Raw genomic sequence first — 23,843 nt, 5'->3', positions numbered from 1 at the left:
AGCCTGAAGGCGGCGGGCTGCGCTCCTCTTCGGGAGTCGTAGTTCTTCCCTCCTCGGGCGCCAGACATGAGGTGCGGGAGGGACTACGAGTCCCGGCAGGCGTTGCGTTGCCCCGCCGGCTGCCGCCTCCCGGCTGCGGACGCCTGCGAGCAGGTTGTTGTTTTTAAGAGAGGCGTCACTGTGGTCGGAACTGTGACCGCCGCCACCGCGACAGTCAACGCAGTCGAGCGGAGGTGGCGCTAGTCTTTCAGGTACGGCCCTAGGCGGGTTGGGACCCTGGGAGAAGAGTCGCGACCACCGGTCTGGGTCCTGACCGGCATCCTAGTCTGGAGGCAGAGGCGGGGTCTTCTCTGAGGCTGGGGCTGCTCGGGACAGAGGGCTCCTCCGGAGGGGGCCGACTCCTGGAGCCTGGCTTGTGCAGGCGCACGGGCGGTCTCGGAACGCGAGTCCGAAGCCCCCTAACCTGAGCCGGCCCTTGAGGCGTCGGGTCGGGAGGTCCTGCAGTCTCAGATCCCCACTGCAGACCCGAACGGCGTGTCCGGGGCGCGGGGAAGCTGATGTCCCGGGGAACCCTCCCTCCTTCACCGAGCTTGCTTGGGGCGCTTCTTGGTCTTGACTGTTGGGTATCCATATGGTGAGATGTTACGTGCGTCACCCGGCCGGGTTTTTCAGCCGGCCCTTCTTTTTTGGTGACGTTTGAGCCCCGTGATGCCAGGAATAGAAAGATTAAATATTAAATAATGCAGTTGAGATTTCTGCCTATACGCCAGTCTGACAACGATCAGATCCCCTTCCTTATCCTCTCCGTATCCACCAGCCCACTGTAGCATGGTCTTCCTAATAACTCCTCTGTAGCAGCTGCCCTCCCAGTTGCTTGTATGCGTTACATGTTTATCTCTGTTAATGAATGCAGCTCTGCCATTGGGAACGCCAATCGTAACGAACTCAGTAAATTAACGTACTTTGTTGAGTGGGTGAAATTTGCACTGCTTCACAATTGCTTTATTTAAAAACGAAGTGAAGCTTTCTTGTAGTTAGAGTAGGTTAACTACTTGAGTCCTGCGAATTTTAGATTTGCCTCCTCCAGTAAGGTTACATCCATTGGATAGCGCTTGAAATGTTTTGTTAGCGCTTCATAGTTTTAAGGTTTGAATCTTATTAGGTTCCACATTTCCCAGAGGGATCTGATTTATCACACCTTAAATGCTAGTTTGAATGGCTTAACTATTCTTTGTTGAGCTCTCATCATAAAGGTGAAGGGACGGAGTAAGGGTATTATTTTAATGCATAATTTTTAATCCTTTACGCTAAGAATAGGATTCTAATTAAATCATTAAAAAATCACACATAATATTCGAGGATGTGGGAAATACTACTTTGTAATGAGAACAGGTTAGAAAATAATGTAATTCTCATTTTGTAAACTAGAGCTAGAAGTGATCAGAAATAAGCTCAAAGGATAGTTATAAAAGTGAGTAGATGGTGAAACTACAGATGACTTTGTCTTTATACTTTCTGGTATTTTCCAAATTTTCTATGGGAAGGAACTTAATTAAGCAGCAATTCCAGTTATATAGACCTTTTAAAGATTACTTTAAAAAGCAAATAAGCAACAACAAAAAATACACAGAACTCCTGTTACTCCATCCACAGACTATATGAGTAACTATTTGAATGTAAATTATTTGTGCAGAAGGGGCATTAGGTCGATTAAAAGGGGAAGAAACCCTCACATGTGACAATAATTCTTAGCATTTGTATCTCATTTTTTAAAAAATCTGTTTCTGTTTTTTTACAGTAAAATCAAAGACAGAAGTGCTTAGTCTTTCATTTAGGCAGTACAGTCTTGATTATTCCTGTAAATCTAACAGGTGACAAAAGATGGGCATATTAATCTGAAAAGATTTGGAGATAGGAGAATTTTAAATTTATTACTTGTAAGCATTTGCCAGTGGAAATAAAGAACTTAAGCAGTAACAAAATGTGGGCTTTTAACATTTGTTTTCATTGAATCACATTGAGGACCATGTTTAATATGTCTGATATTTTAGATTATGCATACTTTTATTTTCTATTATGGATATGTTGGATATGGATGAGTAAGAAGCATATTATTTAGCCCACATTTTGTTTTCTGTCATAAAGAAAGGGTCATATCGGTCTTCTATAGGAATATTCTATTTTTGCAACTATCAGTCCTGAAAAATTGAGGTTTAAATTCAACTCCAAGTGTCCACTAACTGTTAATAAAATCATTCTGAAGCCCTTTTGTTGTTTTTCAAGCTATGGCATTCATATTTTATTTTCTTAGATTTTTGTTCTTTGGAGCTTTGCTTCTTCAAATTCCAATTCCTTTTCACTATTTTGTACTTGTTAATTTTGTATATTTTGTGTATTGTGTTGGCTCAGTATCTTATTAGATATTTGGTTCCATACACAAGACATAAGAAACATAACTGATTAACATCTTTTATTTACTAACTGGTTCCATGGTATTGTAGTCTAGATTGTGTAGTTGTATTCTTATCCAACTTAAATAAACATTTAAAAAAGCTAGGTGAGCCTGAACTGTTAAGATCCTAGAGCAGTAGTTTCTGACATGTAAAGAACATGGACACAGCAGCAGGGCCTGTTAAGCCCAGGATATTTTAAAACAGAAAATGCAGACTCATCTAACAATGCAGAACTACTAGAGGCTGGATTGTTTGCAGGTTATGTGTGGTTAGGTGAGGAAGTTGCCATAAAGTATGTGATAACTTCTATTTTCAAAAACTTCCTCGTGGCAGTTTTACAGTTTTGACTAGATTAAAACAATTTAGAGATAGGAGTGTGTTTCAAAGGACATGTCCAATATATAGTACCAGATAAACTTAAAAAAAGTTTTCAGTTTGAGTTCTAAGATGAAATTTAGCCCTATAATGTGAGAAGGATTGTAGTTAACTGATAAGTTTAGGGATTTTTTTTTTTTTTTTAAAGGGCTTCTTTGTGTGGAAAGCTGTTTAAGGAAGAGCCAGGGTTTTCTGAAGGAAGTATTAAAAATGAGTAAAGTGAGTCAAAGATGTTCCTCTTTCATGACAGGAAGTCAGAAATTTAATTTTTTTTTAGTGTTTGTCCATAAATCACAATCTAAAACTTTCTATTATGTTACCTTATTCATGTTACCATCATGATGAAATGTAAAAAGAGCATTGGATTGGGACTTAGGATGTTTAATGATGTTGAAGCACATAATTTATGCGTCTCTTTTGTTTCCCTGTGTACATTGTACCTCATAGCCAGTTGCCTTACTTCCTGGGGTACTTGTGAAGATCAGATCAGATATGAAAATGACATCCCTTTGTGAGTGGCTGAGTGGTCTATTAATGCATAGTATTATTGGTCTACATAAAGTACTATTTACATAAAAGTAGGTAATGCATTTGAAGTGTGATGATAACGTGATAATGTGTTTTTTGACTGGGAAGTTTGATGGAAAACAGTCAAATGGGCTATTACTTTGATATTTTGGTAAAGCTTTTGGCTTTTTCTAGTTTGAAGGAGACCTGGCCCCTTTCCTGACTGTGACTTTGCACTCTTTTGCATTGAAGGTCCTGAAACTTCAGTATGCTTTTATGGTTGGGCTTTTAATTTTGGTTTTGGTTTTGGTTTTAATTGCACATCTAAAGTATAAGGACATCAGTCTAACTTCTAACAGTAAGAAGTGGATGTTTTTTATGTCTAAATGTGTTTAATGTCCTAAAATGTTACTTTAAGTTGTTTTCATAACAGGCTTATAACAGTGAGCCTACACTGAATATGAAGTCGTAGGTCCTCTGAGAGATACACTGCATGTGTAAGCATTGGACTTTCAGAAATAGTTTACAGCTTTAGGTACCTTCTTCTGGGGAAGTCACTGCAGCCCATTACAGCATCTGACCCTTGAGATTAACTTCAAGTAAGGTGGACATACAGAATATTAAAGTTAAAATTTGTCTTTTTAGAAACTTTTCTGAGGACTTTATAAGAGTAAATATAAGTGAAAGTAAAAGACAAAGAAATACATTATGTATCCTGGGTTGGTAAAGACTTTATATAGTTAGTTGATAACTCCATATCTTTACTAATATTTTCAAATATTACTACTAAAAAGTAACAAATGGATGTTTATATATTTTAAAATGGAAAACAAGAAAAGTGTAAAATCCCTTTGTGTTTCATAAAATTAGGACAGGTTAAAAGAAAAATAGATATATGGTGAATATTTTTTAACAAGAAAAAATAATTTTTTAAAAAATTTGAGAATAAAGGAAAACAAAGAGGCAATACCCAGTAGTTTTTATGTATTCATTCATTCATTCTTTCGTTCATTCATTCATTCATTCATAAAAGGGGGAAAGGGGCCACCAGAGGCTCATTGTCCTCTGGAGCCAGGTCAGGTTTATTTGTTTATTTGTTGGCTTTATCAGACTCTTCCAGAATTAAGATATAACAATCTCAGAAAGCCAGGATTTTTGCTTGGAATGAGAATACTGGTGAAAGGAATGTTACATGTTAACAGGCATCTTCATTTCCCTATGGGAAACCTCATTTAAGGTTTGAATTTATAATGTTTTCTCTATTCCAAACTTTTTTTTTATTTCTGAGAGAGAGAGAGACAGCATGAACAGGGGAGGGTTAGAGAGAAAGGGAGAGACAGAATCTGAAACAGGCTCCAGGCTCTGAGCTAGCTGTCAACACAGAGTCTGACACGGGGCTCGAACCCACGAACCGTGAGATCATGACATGAGCCGAAGTTGGACGCTTAACTTACTGAGCCACCAGGCGCCCCCATTTCAAAGTTTTTATCAAAGGTATGGCTTCTTTTAGATTGAGGCAAAAATAGAATACTTTTTTTTAACTCTGAATATGGTAGTTGCTTTTGTTTCCCAATTTGAGGGATGTTACATCATAGAACGAAACTTGTGAAGAAATGTGTATTCATTCACTTCTTAGAGAATTTATTTTCTAGATCAAAAGGTTAATCTGCTATACATAACAGTGCTGGTGCCTCTTTCTGGGCATGGATAAAATGAAATTACTACTCTGTTCTAGATTTTTTCCCAGATACATATCTTTAGTGATAGATTTCAGTGTTTTAAATGAAATTCCACTCCATTAGAATTAGGAGAGGGTTACTTAACAAAGATCGATTATGTTTATCTTTGCATCCAGTAACATGATGAATATAGTAACCAAGAGGCAGGGCAGCCATAGGACCCGCACGTTAATGCTGTATTTATTGCACTGTGGACTCCTTAAAGCCCTGAGTAATGCTTTCTTCTCTAGTGTCAGTTTTCCACAGTAAACTTTGCATACCTCAGATAGTAAACATTTTTCTATGATTCCCTTAAGCCCTTTAACTTGTTTTGAAGAAACTGGTCATCCAGAAGATGATTGGATATGTATCAGTCATATACTGTACTTAAAATTGGGTTTGTCTTTTCATTTTAAAAAAGTGTTTATTTTCTGCTGACTATAAGGCTAATAATAGTCATTGAAAATTTAGCAGATATATTACATATAATTTTAGTTTTTTAAGATTTGAAAGATACTCATTTTAGTGGTAAATATAGGTTAATATAAATAGCATTTTATCATACATATTTTTCTTGCTTTTTTAATATATTGATATCTCTCCATGCCAAGGCATGTTGATCTCCTTTATCTTTTTAATGGCTCTATAAATTATAGATGCTACAGATTTTAATTTTAATAAATTCACTCTTGGTAGACATTTTACTTTCTAATTTTATATTATAAAAATTGTTCCATCAGCGATTCTTACATATGTATATTTTCTTTCTTTAATTTTTAAATAATTTTTTTAACGTTTATTTCTGAGAGAGAGACTGGGAGAGAGCTGGCGGGTGGATGGGAAGCAACAGAGGATCAGAGGCAGGCTTGGTGCTGACAGCAGAGAGCCCTATGTGGGTCTGGAACTCACGAACTGTGAGGATGTGACCAAAGTTAGAGGCTTACCCTACTGAGCCACCCAGGTACACTGTGTATATATATTTTCATACTCATGTTAGCATTTGTCAGGTAAATTCCTAGAAATGAAATGAGTAGGAAATGAAAATTTTTGTTGTTAAAAATCAATGAAAGGAGGGGTGCCTGGCTGGCTCAGTTAGAAGAGCATATGGCTCTTGATCTTGGGGTCATGAGTTCAAGCCCCACATGGGGTGTAGAGATTACTTTTAAAACTTAAAAAAAAAAAATCACTGAAAGATGATAATAATATTCACTTCCCCTGTTTGCAATGCCTATTTCCCCATATCCAACTTACTAACCTGTTTAGTCTTTGTTAATTGGTTAGGCATTAAAATAATCTTGTTTCTCTTTGGTTGTAAGATTGACTTTTTCCCCCCACTATTTTAAGTTATTTTTATGTGTCTTATAAATTGTTTGAGTATGTTCCTTGCTAAATTTTCCACTCCGTGCTTTAACCTTTTTTCTTACTGGTTATTGGTATACTTGAAGTGTTTTGAAAACTCTGTCATATATGTCACAGATATTTTCCAAGTATATCATTCATATTTGTGTATAGTTACTTTTGGCAAGCAAGTGTATGATTTTTATATTTTTTCCTTTACAGTTTCTGGATTTTGTGTAACGCTTAGAAAAAGATAATCTTTTTTTAAGTTTATTTATTTTGATAGAGGGAGAGAGAGAGAGCATGAGCGGGGAGGGGCATAGAAAGAGGAAGAGAGAGAATCCCAAGTAGGCTCTGTGCTGTTAGCACAGAGCTGGATGTGAGGCTCGAACTTGTATGAACTGTGGGATAAGCTGAGTAGAAATCAAGAGTCAGATACTTAACCAGCTGAGCTACCCAGGCACCCTAGGTAAAGGTTGTCTTTACCTCAGGATTATAAAGCTATTTTCTATTTTCTTTTCAGTCTTTCTATGGTTTCATTTTGTACATTTAAATCTTTAGCCCTGTTTTACCAGGTGGTCTTAAAGTTTTATGAAACCATATGTTAATAATGCTTATCTTTTATAAGGCAAACAAAAGATGACATATTGAAAGTCTTTTGTAACATCATATTTATGAAGTTTTAATGAAGGTTGTAATTCTTGAATGATGTAACTTGGAAAAAACTGATTATTTTTTCTCCTTTGGGATGCAGGATAGGGAGAACAATGAAATTTGCTTTGTTTTTAAATTCAGAAGTATTTTATGTGAAAGTGACTATTGTATTTCTGCATCTCTTTCATCCTACACCAACAGTGGGAAGCTTTTGTGCTATGTTGTGAGCATCCAGAATGATAGCCAGTACTTAGTTCCATATTCAGAATTGCCTGTCAAATTTTTTGTTCCTTGATGTTTTTGGAAAGCCACGTAGTTTGGCCTTTGCTTGCTGAAAATACGTCCAATATTTATTAGCTGTAACATTTTAAAAGTCCTACAGAAACTTAGTCTTTCCCTTTTTCTTTTCTTTTTTTTTTTTTTTAAAGTCTTTCTCGATCAAAGGATTTTCCTGACCATTCTAGCCAGTAAGCCTTGAAATCAACTTCCCTGGGGTAGTACTTCTGTTTCCCATAGCACAAAGACCTACTGGGTACTGGGTACTAGGTATTCCTAAGCTAGGTTTATTTATTGCTAGAATTTGGGGACCGAAATAAGGTCCATTTTACCTTTACACTGTCGATGGTAAAAATATAAATTGATCCATCACCTAAGATTAGACTACTTTGAAAAAAGCAAATACAATGGAGAGTTCTTCCCTCCTACAATGAACCTATTGAAGACTCTTTAGTTCCTGAGAGAGACACATTTCTTACCATCTAACTACAGAAATATTTATGTCAATATAACTTTTTAAAATGGAAGTCTGCCAAATTCCATAAAGCATAGTGACAGAACCATCTTTATTAGACAGTAAAAGCCTTGGATGGCTTTTTCTTGCATCACTGTTTTTCATTGATGATTAAAAAACTCTTCCACCACTTAGACATCCATTAATAAGATCATAAACTATGATAAATATAATTGTGTAGTCATTAAAGTCATTTTTGAATAATTTTTAAACATTAAAAAGTTTGTTGAACAGCTAATTGGAAAAAGTAAAGTAGAAAATTTGTTGACCCCAATGCTTATATAAAATGTTTGGAAGGATATATCCCAGGTGCATTTAAATAAAATTTGCAGCTATATTCAGACCACAACGATATGATACTCAAAATCAACCACAAGAAGAAATTTGGGAAGACAAGGAAGACTTGGAGATTAAAGAACATCCTACTAGAGAAGGTATTTGCAAACAACATATCAGATAAAGGGTTAGTATCCAAAATCTATAAGGAACTTATCAAACTCAACACCCAATAATCCAGTGAAGAAGTGGGCTAAAGACATGAACAGACACTTCTCCGAAGAAGACATCCAGATGGCCAACAGACACATGAAACGATGCTCAACCTCACTCATCATCAGGGAAATATAAATCAAAACCATAATGAGATACCACCTCACACCCATTAGAATGGCTAACATTAACAACTCAGGCAACAACAGAGGTTGGTGAGGATGTGAAGAAAGAGGATCTCTCTCTTTTTTTTTTAATGTTTTATTTATTTTTAGGAGAGAGAGACACAGCGTGAGCAGGGGAGGGTCAGAGAGAGAAGTAGTCACAGACTGAAACAGGCTCCAGGCTCTGAGCTGGCAGTCAGCACAGAGCCCAATGCGGAGCTCGAACCCACGAACCGTGAGATCATGACCCAAGCGAAAGTCGGACGCTTAACCGACTAAGCCACCCAGGCGCCCCGAAAGAGGATCTCTTTTGCACTGCTCTTGGGAATGCAAACTAGTGCAGCCACTCTGGAAGACAGTATGGAGGTTCCTCAAAAAGTTAAAAAATAGAACTACCCTACTTCACTACTAAGTATTTATCCAAGGGATATAGGTATGCTGTTTCAAAGAGACACATGCACCCCAGTGTTTATAGCAGCACTATCAACAGTAGCCAGAGGATAGAAAGGGCCCAAATGTCCATGGATGGATAAATGGATAAAGAAGTGGTGTGTGTGTTTGTGTGTATGTATATATTGATTGCCAAGTAATACTCGTATTACTTGGCAATCAAAAAGAATGGAATCTTGCCATTTGCAATTACGTGGATGGAACTAGAGGGGTATTATGCTAAGTGAAATTAGAGAAAGACAAATATCATGACTTGACTCATATGAGGACTTTAAGATATAAAACAGATGAACATAAGAGAACGGAAGCAAAAACAATGTAAAAACAGGGAGGGGGACAAAAACATAAGAGACTCTTAAATATGGAGCACAAACAGAGTTACTGGAGGCGTTGTGGGGGAGGGGGATGGGCTAAATGGGTAAAGAGCATTAAGGAATCTATTCCTGAAATCATTGTTGCACTATATTCTAACTAATTTGGATGTAAATTTAAAAATAAATAAATTAAAAAAAAAGAACATCCTACTAAAGAATGAACGGATTAACCAGGAAGTTAAAGAGAAAATTAAAAAGTACATGGAAGGCAATGAAAATGATGACACCACAACCCAAAAGCTCTGGGATGTTGCAAAGGCAGTCATAAGAGAGAAGTATGTAGCAATCCAGGCCTTCATAAAGATACACAACCTAATCTTACACCTTAAAGAGCTGGAAAAAAAACAGCAAATAAAACTCCAAACCATCAGAAGACAGGAAATAATAAAGATTAGAGCAGATCAGTTCTCTTGAAACAGTAGAAACAGATCAGTGAAACCAGGAGTTGGTTCTTTGAATTAACAAAATTGATACTCCCCTATCCATTTTGATCAAAAAGAAAAAGGAAAGGACCCAAATAAACTCAAGAATGAAAGAGGAGAGATCACAACCAACACTACACAAATACAATCAATAAGAGAATATTATGAGTAATTATATACCAATAAAATGGGCAATCTGGAAGAAATGGACAGATTCCTAGAAACTACCAAAACTGAAACAGGAAGAAATAGAGTTTTTGAACAGACCCGTAACCAGTAACCAGGATATAAAATCATTGCACAGAAATCAGTGGCATTTCTATACACCAATAATGAAGCAGCAGAAAGAGAAATCAAAGTATCAATCCCATTTATAATTGCACGAAAAACCATAAAAGAAACCCACAAAATACCTAGGAATAATCCTAACCAAAGAGGTGAAAAATCTGTACACTAAATATAATAGATAGCTCATGAAAGAAATTGAAGAAGACACACAAATGGAAACGTATTCCATGCTCATGGATTGGAAGAACAAATGTTGTTAAAATGTTGATACTACCTAAAGCAACCTACAAATTCAATGCAATCCCTATCAAAGTAACACGAGCATTCTTTTCAAAGCTAGAAGAAACCATCCCAAAATTTGTATGGAACCAAAAAAGACCCCGAATAGCCAAAGCAATCCTGACAAAGAAAACCAAAGCTGTAGGCATCACAATTCCGGACTTCAAGATATATTATAAAGCTGTAATCATCAAGACAGTATGGTACTGGCACAAAAAGAGACACACAGATCAACGGAACAGAATAGAGAACCCAGAAATAGACCCACAGATATATGGCCACCTAATCTTTGACAAAGCAGGAAAGAATATCCAATGGAATACAGATAGTCTCTTTAGCATGGTGTTGGGAAAACTGGACACCAACATGCAGAAGAATGACTGTGGACCACTTTCTTAAACCATCCACAAAAATAAACTTGAAATGGATGAAAGACCTAAACGTAAGACAGGAAACCGTCAAAATCTAAGAGGAAAAAGCAGGCAAAAGCCTCTTTGACCTTGGCTGCAGCAACTTCTTGCTCAGCACATCTCCAGAGGCAAGGGAAACAAAAGCAAAAATGACCTATTCGGACCTCATCAAGATAAAAAGCTTCTGCACATCAAAACCAAATGACATCTGATGGAATCAGAGAAGATATTTGCAAATGCCATATCAGATAAAGGGTTAGTATCCACAATCTATAAAGAACTTATCAAACTCAACACCCAAAAAACAACCCAGTGAAGAAATGGGCAGGAGTCATGAATAGACAGTTTTCCAAAGCCAAGACATCCAGATGGCCAACAGACATATGAAAAGATGGTCAACATAACTCATCATCAGGGAAATACAAATCAAAACCACAATGAGACACCCCCTCACGCCTGTCAGAATGGCTAACATGAACAACTCAGGCAACAACAGATATTAGTGAGGATACAGAGAAAGAAGAACCCTTTTGCACTGCTGGTGGGAATGCAAACTGGTGCAACCAGGAGAAAACTATGGAGGTTCCTCAAAAAATTAAAAATTGAACTACTTTACAACCCAACTGTTGCACTACTAGATATTTATCCAAAGGATACAGGTATACTGTTTTGAAGGAGCATGTGCACCTCAACGTTTATAGCAGCACCATCAACAATAGGCAAACTATGGAGAGAGCCCAAATGTCCATTGACAGATGAATAGATTAAGAAGTGGTTAAAAAAAAAAAAAAAAAAGTGGTATATTTATACAATGGAACATTACTTGGCAAAGAATGGGATCTTGCCAATTGCAACAATGTGGATGAAACTAGAGTGTATTATGCTAAGCGAAATTAGAAAACTATCTTAGACTTCACTCATGTGGAATATAAGATACAAAACAGATGAACATAAGAAAAGGGAAGCAAAAATAACATAAAAACGAGGAGGATATAACACAAGAGACTCTTAAATATAGAGAACAAACTGAGGGTTGCTGGAGGGGCCATAGGTAGGGGGATGAGCTAAATGGGCAAGGGGCCTTAAGAACACTTGTTCGGATGAGCACTGAGTATTATATATAGAGAATGAATCACTGGATTCTGTGCCTATGCCTTTTGTTGCCTTTGTACATGCTCTGATTTTTGCCTGAAACACCCTCCCCATTCTTTATCTGCACGGTTTTGCTTCTGTTTGTACTCAGCTTGCATTTTGCCAAATCAAAATCTATTTTGAGTCCTAAATGATAATAATTAAAAAGATTTAGAACAGTGTCATATAGTTGATGTTTAATACATATTTGCTGAATGAATGTGAATGAATGAATTTATCTTGTTGCCAGAGGGTTGAAGCAACTTGTGGAGGTGGACAAAATACAAGAAGGTAACAAAAGTAGAAGGGAAAAATGACTCAGGGAGAGCATAATGGTAGGAATTATGAAATGGAACCAAGGATGAAGATATTCTACTCACAATATACATTATGAGGTCTATATTTTTACCAAGGCTAGGTAACAAGAGGGAAAACTCTTCGGTTACTGAAGCCAGGTCAGGATAAGCTCAGTTCTTCTAACACTAAAATCAGAAAGAAATTTCTACTGATGGTTTTTCTAAAGAAGATGCTTGAAAACCTAGTGAAGTATGTGCTTACTAACAGTTTCAAGAAACAAGATAATGAGTTCAGTTGGACTTAATTTTAAGTGACTTGTTAATGTATGTCAGTGGCATCACAACAAAGCAAAGTTATGTTGGGGTAAGGTTAAGGTGTGACACTTTTAAGAGGGTTTTCTTTGCTACGGAATTAGAGTAAAATGCCTTTGCGTAGATCTGAACTAGACTTCACTATCTTTAAGACTAAGGTGAGAGCATCTTTAGTATTACATCAGAAGGCTGGGGTCCTGATGGATGCAAGAATATCATCGTCTCTGACTGCTGAAAGTAAGTTGAAGTAATACAGAAGCCAGCTCCATCTGGAGACTTTTCCTTTTTAAGATAGATTCTGCTATACTTTTGCAAGATGTCTTTTTAAAATTGAATACAGTAACAGGGTCAGACCACTTGGGTGATGCGCATTAGGCTCTTTCCTTGCTGCTAGAGACTTTAATGGGATGCTGAAGAGTGGGTGAAATTGTAAATAATAGTAGATTTCTTGAAGTTTTCTTTTTTGACCTCTTCGCTGTGGTAGTGGGTGTAGTGGCTCTAAATCCCTTTTGAAAATAGGCAGCATTAGAAAAATACTCATTAACTATGCTAAGTTTAACAGAGGCAAGCTTAGGGGTGGGGCTAAAGTTGAAGCTCTTTATCAAAGCTTTGAATATAATACTAACAAAGCAAAATAACTCAAGGACAAAAGTGATACAAACTACCATTAGGTAAATTGTGCTAAGAAGTAAATGCTGTAGATTTAGGAGGAGAATCTATTGTGTCAGAAACTGATCTAGAAAAATTTCATGGAGGAGAGCTGAGCCTTAAATATAGAAATGAAAAGGAAGGAAGGAGGAAAGCATTCCAGAAAGTATAACTTGAGCAAGTGAAGACATGGACATAGGGATGTCCTTCTGTATTCAGGAGGCATAGCAGGTAGATTACTTTGACCAGGTGAGATAGTTCAGGAGGGAGACCCAAGTGATTGCTACCTTAGCAATAGTGAAAGATAGTGAAAGTTTCTGAATATCTCCCTAAAGGGTTTGGCTTTTTGTAGAGAATAGTTTCTTGAGGTCAGGTTGAAGTAAGTATTATATGTAACCTGCAGTCAATTTCATCTTTGCCTGTATATAATTGTTTTGGGTGGTTATATATGTTTAGGAAGGGACCAAGAAAAATGTTGAAAAATGGTACTAGAGAAAGTGACAAGTACCATAATAATTAAAACAGCATTGTATTGGTACAAGGAATGGAGGCTACATAAATTGATTCATAAATGTATAGAACTTTATTTTTAAAATTTTTTTATGTTTGTTTATTTTTGAGGGAGAGAGAGAGACAGAGCGTGAGTGGGGGAGAGACAGAGAGTGAGGGAGATACAGAATTCGAAGCAGGCTCCAGGCTCTGAGCTGTCAGCACAGAGCCTGATGTGGGGCTTGAACTCAGGAGCCATGAGATTATGACCTGAGCTGAAGTCAGACACTTAACTAACTGAGCCACCTAAAGCACCCCTATAGAACTTTATATAATAAAAACTGGCATTTCAAATCATAGAAAAAGTATAAAATTTCAATAATTGGGATAATTTCTAACTCACACTAAAGGGGGGGAATCCAGATTCATAGATTTAAGTAGCTAAATGTAAAATCCAAAACTGAAAAAGAAAATATAGGGGAATAATTTTGTAATCCTTGGAGTAGGAAAGATTTTCTAAGAGCAAGCAAGAGATATAGTATAAATGTTCTAAAGAACACCCTGTTCTCCAACCTTTATATTTGCCTAAAATTTAAAAACAAATCTATGGTAGAAGGTATTTTTAAAAAACTGAAGCATTTCAGAAGAAAATATTTGTGATAAGTGTAACAGTGAATTATTTTGTGACCCACTTTAAAGAACTTCTACAGATCAATAAAGATAATCCAATAGGAAAGTGAACATATTAGATAATTTACAGAAAAGGAAATAAGGATAGCCAGTAAACCCTGGGAAAGATGTACAACCCCACTATGTTATCTGGGGAATGTAGATTAAAATGAGATTGTTTTTGCTTATGAGATGATCACAAATTAAAGATGGTTGTTACCCTTTTGAGGTTATGGAGAAATCGATGCCCTCATATTTTGGTAGGAGACCTTGCCTAATCTTATTTAAAATTCTGATCCCTATCCTCCAATCCCTACATTCTGCTTTCCTCCTTCATGCTTTATTTTTCTCCACTGTTATTTGCCACCACCTGGCTTACCACATTCTGCTTGTTTGTAGCCCTAGAATATGAACTCTTTGGGGGAGGTCCTGGTGTTCTGCCACTCTGCTGTGCTGTATCCCCAGCACTTGGAATAATTCATGCATGACACATGGTATTTGCTCAAGAAGTATATGCTGACTAAATGAATGAAATATTTATGTTCCAGATTAAGATAGATTCATTTAAAATATCTCTGAAGAGTTGTTATTGGAGAAGAAATTAAATATAAAGGACATTTAAAAATTTTTTATTAGTTGGGATCTTGGATCTTCTTCCCTTTCTCTTGATGAAGTCTGGTTTAAAGCAGGCATTTTGGTATCCTTTTGGAGAGGCGAAAGTTCCATAGCCTTTGAAAAGCATTTTAGAAATTGGTTCTTGAAAGCTATCAAGACTGACTCATCTTTGATCCCACTTACAGCACAGCAGCACTTTTGAGACCTTTGCTGACAGCCCATTGGTTGGCTTACGTTGGAATTATAGACGTGTGGGAGAATAATGCCCCCATTCTTCTTCATCATGTCTAATTCTAGAAGATACGCTGATAGGAAACCTTACCCTTTTCCATAGTAAAATGTAGCTACTCAGGAAGGATGAGGGGCACCATCATATCAGGTAACACTCATTCCAGGTATACTTTCTGAGGTAAAATTAATGCTGTTGCTGTTACTGCCTTTGACAACTGCCACCTGAAGTGTTTTAACATCTTTAGCCGATAACTCCCCTAAATTCAGTCTCCAGCTTCCTGCTTGATGTTTCCACTTGAATGTGATAATCGCTTTCTCAAATTTAACATGCCCCAAATTAGTTCACTAGTTTTCTTTTCATAACCACCTGCTTTTGAAGTCTTTCCTTCTCAGCGACAATTTAGTTTTTGTATTTCTTTAGGTCAGGACTCCTGACACCCTGTATTCAGTATATTGGGAAGTACTGTTACTTAGCTGTACCTTTAGAATATATGTGTTATCTGTCCACTTGTAACTGTCTTTACAGCTACCACTCTGGTCCAAACCACCATCTCTCAGCTGGCTTATTGTAATTTTGCAAATGACCTTCCTGTTTCTGCCTTTGCTCTCCCCCACAGTACTGTCTAAATAAGGCTACCCAAGTAATATCTTTCTTTCCTTCTGTGACTCTTAGTTTCTCTCAAAGTAGAAAGCTGAAAAGTCTTAGGATACGTAAGGTCCTACATGCCTGTTAGCCCTCTGTCCTCATCTTTTCCTGCTTTCTTGCCAGGCCACTCTTCTCTACCACACAAGCCTCATTGCTGTACTCAGAGATGTAGGCAGGCCTCCTTCCAACTTAGTTCCTACTGTTTGGTCAGAAACGCTCTTCCCCCAATTAACCGCATAATGATTTCCTCACCTATTCAAATATTTGCTCAAATATACTTTCTTAATGAAGCTTTTTCTGACTCTTTAAAAATAAGTCCCTTCCAATCTTGCATTTTCTGTACCTCTCTCTTGTTTTTCTTCATAGTTAGGAAACATACCATCAAATATCAGACATCAGACAATACCATCAGACATTATTGAATGTCTCCATTGTGGAAGATGAAATTCACAGTATAATTGATGATTTTAGTTCAGGCTGTTGCAATATAGAGAAAGTTCATTAATGAGAAACATCTCAAAGAGGGAAGAAACCAAGGGGTTTTATAAGGAGAAGTAAATAAGGGAATCATTAGGAGGGGTGGAAGTGACTCTTACCTAAGATTTTGTGAGGAAAACTTGGTCCTTTGCAGATAGTCATTTGTCGGAAAACAAAACAGGACTGGGAGATTTTTCATTGTTCCTTGCTTTTCTCTAGCACAGGGCTCAGATGCAGTTCAACGTATTCAATTATGAATAGAATTTAAACCCCAGGAGGCAAGACTCCTATCTGTTTCGTACTTTGGTATATAGTATTTTCAATACCTAGCAAGTGCTAAGAAACTCAATAAATGCTGAACAGATGGATAAAGGAATGAATTTAAAATGGTAACCACCTTAGGTCTCCTGTCTGCTGAAGAATGTGTGATTATACCAGTGTAGAATTGGTCTTTCTGCTGTAAGTGGCTTCATAAATGAGATGAGCTTCCATGGAATATATTTACATCCTATCATCACCAGTATGTGGTATATTCTCTGTTGAAACCATATGTTTGTAATACTTACTGTCAAATTCTCTTTCATAGAGAGAGTCAGAATTGCTGACTTAAGAGGGTTCTTTTAGTAGGACTCTGAATTCTACTTAACGAAACTGTTTCTCTGGTGTTATGGCCAGTAGAGAATCTTTTTTTCTTATTTGGGCTAGATGTCAAATTTGTCCTTCCTTCAACATGAGTAAACAAAGAATTAAACTGGGCCTGATTTAATTGGGCTCCTTGATTTGAAAAACTCACATTTAGTTGTTCCAGTTTAGGAATGTATATAACTTTATTTTGAAATGTTGGCTTTGTTAATTTCAACAACTGAGCTACTAGAGTACTTTGTTAGAAAACAAAAGCTAGGAACTACCTATTTAAAAGAGCTGTTTAAATGGAAATTACCTAGAGAAGGATAGGAGATACACACATATTAAATATCTCTGACTGGGTTTGGTAACCCACAAGTTTGGAAGTTTATTAAGAAAATAAAGCACTGGTGGGGCGCCTGGGTGGCTTAGTCGGTTAAGCGTCCGACTTTCGCTTAGGTCATGATCTCGTGGTTCGTGGGTTCGAGCCCCGCGTCGCGCTCTGTGCTGACTGCCAGCTCAGAGCCTGGAGCCAATTTCGGAATCTGTGTCTCCCTCTGTCTCTGACCCTCCCCTGCTCACGCTGTCTCTCTCTCTCTCCTAGAAATAAAAAAAAAAGAAAAAAAATAAAGCACTGTTAAGTCTCAGTGGTGAGATGAAGCAGCAGTGAGAATGTGGGTTATAGAGGAGGGTAGAAGCTTTCACAGCAGGAAAAATGCTTTTTAGGCTTCAGCCAAGTTTCTTTATCCTACTTCTTGTTCCATATAGAATGGTTTTTCCAACTACCCAGTCACTTAAACTAGACCTGGGAGTTATCCTACCAACATTCTCTCTCTTGGTTTGGTTAGTAAATCCTTTAAAAAAAAAAAAAAAAAATCCTTCACATCTTTTCAGATCTTTCCTAACCCTTTCCATTCTTCTTTGTTCCCTCTTACTCATAAATCCTGGTTAAATGTAGGTGCTCATCTTTTCCAGGGAGTATTGGCACTGATGGCTTGCATCCTTCAGGTCTAGGGCCCTTTAGTTGCTTACTAACTCATCTTATTATATACTCTTAAATTAAGATTGATACCTGATTTTCTTTTAACATTCCACTCATACTAGTTTAGTTGCCTTGCTTAGAACTTTCATATTTAATTTTTCTGCCTTTGTTTTTGCTCTGTAATGTTTTTTCTGTTTTTTGGGAGGGAAATCCTTCCAGTGTCATCATTTTTTTTAATGGGAAAACAACTTTATTTTTTTGTGATATCTCTCAAATTTAAATTTTGGCAACTAATTAATTCAGTTAAAAAAACTTGCTGTCTCCCATGTCTAAAAAACATTGAAACCTCATAAAGCTTTCTTTGACCATTCTTCTTTCCTCCTGCGAAATTAATTGCTCCGTCTTTGTGTAGTCTCATATGTCAGCTCATAATTTTCAAATTGTTCTAAAAGAAAGTACAAATAGTAATGTATCAAAGTTTCTTTTTTCATTCATAAAAACTGGTTCAATGAGGAATTGTGAGTTATATAATAATAAGGAATGCTGAAATAAAATTGCTAAAATATAAAATTGGTTGATATTCTATAGGGTAGGCAGACTATATAGCCTTTGAGATATACTGGAACTACTGGAATAGTTTACTTTTACATTTATGGAGTTGTAAACTGCCTGGACCCTAATCAGTTGTAAGTTGGAAATCAAATAATCAGGTGACATCTGGTGAACTTATTTAGAAAATCCTCTGCATGACAGTAAAAGTCACACAAGTCATCTTTGTATTTTATTTTAGATTTTGAGTAGTTTGTCTGAAAACATGTTAATTTATATATTGTTAGTGGCCAAGTACCTCTTCAAATCTTCTCATTTTATTTTAAAATGTTAATTTTTCCGGAATCACCAATGGAAGATTCAGACCAGTATTTTTTGGCCTGTTCTTTTTTTTTTTTTTTTAATTTTTTTTTTTAATGTTTTATTTCTGAGAGAGAGACAGCTTGAGCAGGAGAGGGTCAGACGAGAGAGAGGGAAATACAGAATCTGAAACAGGCTCTAGGCTCTGAGCTGTGGCCTGTTCCTAAATGAGCACTGGTTCCATATTGAATTGTCTGCAATAGAGTTATGTTAGAACATCAACCACCAACTTGAATTTAATGTGTTCTCAGTATATGTATAAGAATAGAAGCATTCATAGGACTTAAATGTATAGAACAAAGTCAGTAAGATGCCATTTGATTAGTTTGGTTTTGAAGTTTAAATAGGAGCTTCACACAGAAAGGGGAGAACAAATCAGATAGAGTGACCAATCTGCTTTAAGACCAACACTGCTTTAAGACTTGAGTGTGGGTTATTGTCAGTGACCCCAAGTTTCTAACCAATCTCTGGTCTTTTCTTTTTCCACATTTTAATTCAGGTGAATTACTGCTGACATAGTTATTTTCATAAAAACTTTGATCATGGTCCTTCCCTGCTTAAGAAATCTAAATTGCTTCATGTTGCCAACACATTAGACTTAATTTTGCTTGGCCTGGGAGCTCCTCCATTCCCTTGTTCTTTCAGACTCAGTTTCTTTATTCCAACAGTATGATGGTCTGTATATTCTGTGGAGGTTCTCTTGTCTTAAAAGTTTGGTTGTATAAGGGGCGCCTGGGTGGCTTAGTTGGTTAAGCGTCCGACTTTCTCTTAGGTCATGATCTCGTGGTTCGTGGGTTCAAGCCCTGCGTCGGGCTCTGTGCTGACTGCCAGCTCAGAGCCTGGAGCCTGTTTCAGTCTGACTCCCTCTCTCTCTGACCCTCCCCTGCTCACGCTGTCTCTCTCTCTCTCTCCTAGAAATAAATAAAACATTAAAAAAAAAAATTTGGTTGTATTTGTTCATAGAGATATGCAGTTATATACCCTGTATGGTAAATCTCTGGGTGGGTGTCTCAGTTTCACCTGGAAGGCAGCAAGCCACTTTTCATACTAGGTCACATATAGTGCTTCATATGGAATTTTTGCTATATAAAAATATACCTCACATGTCAATATATTTTTGTATTTGTAGACCTGAAAAATGTCTGAAAATTCCAGTGACAGTGACTCATCTTGTGGTTGGACTGTCATCAATCATGAGGTATGCTGTTTAATACTTTTTATAAGGCAGTTTGTATTATTACAGTGTTAATGGTGTAAGCTGGGTTTTTTGAAGACCATTATTTTTCTACATTGAAACCTAAGGTGCCATTGTCTATAGCTTGGACATTTTTGTACCCATATTAAACTTCACTACTGAAAACTCTTCATGAGCCAGTATCTTCTGCATTACTGTACATTGCTTTCCTCAGCTTTGAGACATTAGGCAAATATTTATTGAAGGTTTATTGTTGTTCAGGGCCTGCACTTTACCTACATTCTCATAGAATTGTGAACAACCCTCTGTGGTATATAGATTGTTTCATTTCTCATTTCATAGTTGAGAAACCTAGAGCTTAGAGAGGTTATTAAGTAATTTGGCCAAGATTATATAACTAGAAGATGTTGGAGCCTGCATTTAAACAGATCAGAAAAGAGCATGGAGAACATATATTCACTTTTGATATGTTATGCTGTGTTATGTTATTAGCAGAACTTGACAGAAACAAGAATTCTTTCAAAAAAATCAATATTCTTATAGAAGTGTGATGTTACATGACTAGTATATAATAACCGTTATTTTTCTTTTCCACACTCGTAATATATGTTCATTGTAGAAAAATCATAAAATACTGATGAGTAGAAGCAATAAGTTAAAAGTCACTTATTTCTATTTAAAGTTTTAATGGATTTATCTATAGCTTTCCTATTGGTTTTTAGGATCTCTTAAGCCTTGACTTGTCTTCCTTGATTAGTAAAAGTTTTAAACAGTTTTTTAAATAATTACTTTGATAATTTAAGGCTTAGACAGTTGGTTACTCATGTCTTCTAAAAACCAATATTAACCAAAAAAGGATTTTTTCCGCAATAAAGTTTGAAAATTTAATAACAGCTGTACCAATTGAGATTGTAGTGGTTTCTTTTTTTAATATAAGTGTTTTTTTCTATTTTTAACCTGTTTTATACAAAGCTTCCATAGCAGTAACTTCTCCTTCAAGGATAATTAACATTATAGGAGCAAGGAAGCTGTGAGAGCCTTACTTAGGATTCTGCATTGGGAAGCAAGAAGAAAGCCTCTCCGGCACTTATCCAAGTGTGTCATTAGGGTGCTGTTCACCAGGGATAATCTTGTCACACAGTAGATCAGATTTGTATTTTCATCCCTCTTCCCTCAGTATCTAGTTAATCAGGTTCTACTCTTTCTTGCTAATGTCTCTTAACATGTGTTTCCTTTTTCTTTTCCTTTACTGCCATTCTATTTTAGGCCAGAACCTGTGTCCCCTGCAGTCCCGAATTCAGCCCTACACTTGTCTGTTCCTGTCATTTCCCTGCCACTTTAGGCAACCCAAGAGTCTTAACATTCAGAATTCTCTTTTGGACTAAAGTGAAAACTTAGTCCTTTAATGATTTCTTTTAATTTTTGTTGTTTTGAGTTATGTATATTAGGAGAACTTAGACCTTTCAATTTCATGGATTAGTAAACCACAGAAAAACTTGAGAGGGGCATGAGGATCGGCAGAATCAACTTAGTGGTTCACTTTATTTTGCTAATTAAGATAAGAGAATAAGTGGATCTGTAAGATCCACTATTTTATTAAAGAGAAGACAGTTGACATCAAAGTAGGAAGGACAATATTAGAAGAATAAAGAATAATCTAAAGTTTTACAGAGGAAATTTACTCCATCAATCCTGTAGACACATTTTAATCCTTGCCCTTAGATTTTTAGCTCTGCATTGCCAAAGTAAATAGTTACTTGCATGTGGAAATTTCTCTAAATAGGCTGCAAATTTGAATTTTGGATTTGAATTTTTTATACCTCACAACAGTGCAAAGTGCCTTGCATAGTACTTTTGTAAATGCTGAGTAGGAGTAAATTAATAGAAATAGCGAAGCTTAAAAACTCACCCTCTGTGATCAAATTTATTGCTTGGGCTTATGAAATAGAGTAGAACATTTGACTTTTGGTTGACTTCTCTTAGAATCTAAACCTGTTTCCCTGCCATAGGCCTTTATGGACTAAATTGAATAAAAGGTACAAATTAGATACTGTTCCCTTTGGAGTATGGCAGCATCTAGGACTTTAAACAATGGAAGTATCTACGTGTAGTGAAATCCAGCTTTGATAGACATATAACTCATTATCATTATTTTCCTAGGGGTCTGATATAGAGATGGTGAATTCTGAACATGGCACAGCCAGCGACAGCTGTGAGCTTGCTCCAGAATGCACATCTTTGGAGCAAGAGGAGCTGCAAGTATTGCAGTCAGAGCAAGGAGGTAAGATGTTAAAAGGAGTCTGATTTTTTTTTAATAGAATTTATGAACAATAGTGTAAATTGCCTTCCTTCTAGGTGGGCAGCCTTTCTGGCTAATCATTGATCAGGTCACTAAACGACTAGAATTTTCGTGTGGATTGGGTAGTGGCACCAACCTGCTCAGGGGTTTATTTGCATCCATAGTATGTATTACAGCCTCCCTTAGTTACTCAAGAGTTATTAGGAAATAGAGTGTTATACAGTAACTAAACATTACTAATGTTAAGACTAGTGATGTACAAAATACAGGGGATTTACTAAACTCTTTTCAAGTTATCATCACACTTCAAATTACTTTTGGTTAGAGGTGGTAAAAAAGTATTTAACTGCTGTACTCTTCATTTTTAAATTACTTCTTAAATGTTTTTAAAAAATTGAATTAAAATGTAAATAGAACATATCCTCCTCAGGATAAAGTGGATGTGTCATGTCTAGAAATAATGATGGATTATTCTTTTAAATCTTGTTTTCAGCCTGTGTATTGATTATTCTCATTTGAACAGTGATTCTCATCTTTGATAGGTCAGAGATTTTCCCAAGAAATGCACATACTCACTTATGTAAAAGTATTTCCAAACTTCCTTGGGAGTCCTTGGACCCATGTCCACCTTTGTTCAAGAGACTTAATATCAGATTAATACTCTATTAGGGGCTTTGTAACACCATACAGATGGCATAGTTTTTCTTTTTTTCCTCCTTTTTTTTTTTTGGAGGGGATAAATTCTATGAGAATTGCATTGACAGAAAAAAATTATGAACAAAACAAATTTTAAGTCACCCTTAATTCTTTTTATCTGGAGATAACTGCTATGAGCATTTGGTATATGTTCATGTATTAAAACTTTTAACTTTTATGAAAAATTTATAGCCTTTTTCATGAAAAATAGAATTTTTTATAAACTCTAGGTTTTTTTTGTACATTTTTTTCTTTGAGGAATTTCTTATAAAATATATCTGCTGTAGTAACATCTTGTTTTTCTGTGTTCTTTTGAATCCTTGTTTTTTATAGTCCTTTTCATTGCAAAGAATTCATAATTTGAAGCTGTAGTTTTGTTTCTTGTGTTACCAGGTATTGACAGTCATTAGAATAGTGCTACTTTTAGGAATTCTTAATAAATTAAGAATTCAGGAAATGTACCCTCAGATGTCTGAAAATTATTTTCCCGTATTAACAGATTTTTACAAACACCTTGGAATTAAGTCCACTTAAAAATTAGGAATAGATTTTATGTATGCAGATTATATTTGTGGCCTATAAAAAGTCATTTAAGCATAACTGATTGAGTTGATCTTTGCTTTATGTCAGAGAGTAGCCAAAATGGCACGGTGTTAATGGGAGAAACTGCTTATCCAGCTCTGGAGGAAACGAAGTCAGCCCTTGAGGTAAACTTGTGTTTTACTCTGTGGATATATGATAAACAGTATTCCTTATGCTTCCCTTTGTAATTGTGCTTCTGTTCCTCTTTGAATTATATACAACCTGTCTTAAAAAAATTTTTGAGATTCCACATTGGTCACTTTTATGATTAGTATTAGCTTTTGTTTTAATTCTTACGTGAGATGTCTTTTAATTTACAAAAGTAATTTCT

The 23,843-nt window shown here is 36.3% G+C and overlaps 1 protein-coding gene across 3 annotated transcripts in view; it reads left to right on the top strand.

Annotated features, from left to right (window-relative positions):
- Positions 1-42: 42 nt before the first annotated feature.
- CCPG1 (cell cycle progression 1) overlaps positions 43-23,843 on the top strand; it is a 39,508-nt gene continuing 15,707 nt past the window's right edge. For 2 of the 3 annotated variants that reach the window (XM_039216571.1, XM_039216569.1), the window contains exons 1-4: positions 43-251; positions 19,870-19,938; positions 22,096-22,216; positions 23,561-23,637. In XM_039216571.1, the coding sequence (XP_039072502.1) occupies positions 19,879-19,938; positions 22,096-22,216; positions 23,561-23,637 (258 nt within the window). In that variant the 5' untranslated portion in view covers positions 43-251; positions 19,870-19,878. Of the gene's footprint in view, positions 252-15,187; positions 15,251-19,869; positions 19,939-22,095; positions 22,217-23,560; positions 23,638-23,843 lie in introns of those variants that run through there. The other variant, XM_039216570.1, reaches the window with a different exon arrangement.

The sequence above is a fragment of the Hyaena hyaena genome, unplaced genomic scaffold (genome assembly GCF_003009895.1).
Source record: "Hyaena hyaena isolate Hyena2069 unplaced genomic scaffold, ASM300989v1 scaffold_645, whole genome shotgun sequence".
Classification (NCBI taxonomy): Eukaryota; Metazoa; Chordata; class Mammalia; order Carnivora; family Hyaenidae; genus Hyaena; species Hyaena hyaena.
The sequence above is the reverse complement of the archived record's forward strand: the minus strand, read 5'-3'. Positions and strand labels throughout refer to the sequence as shown.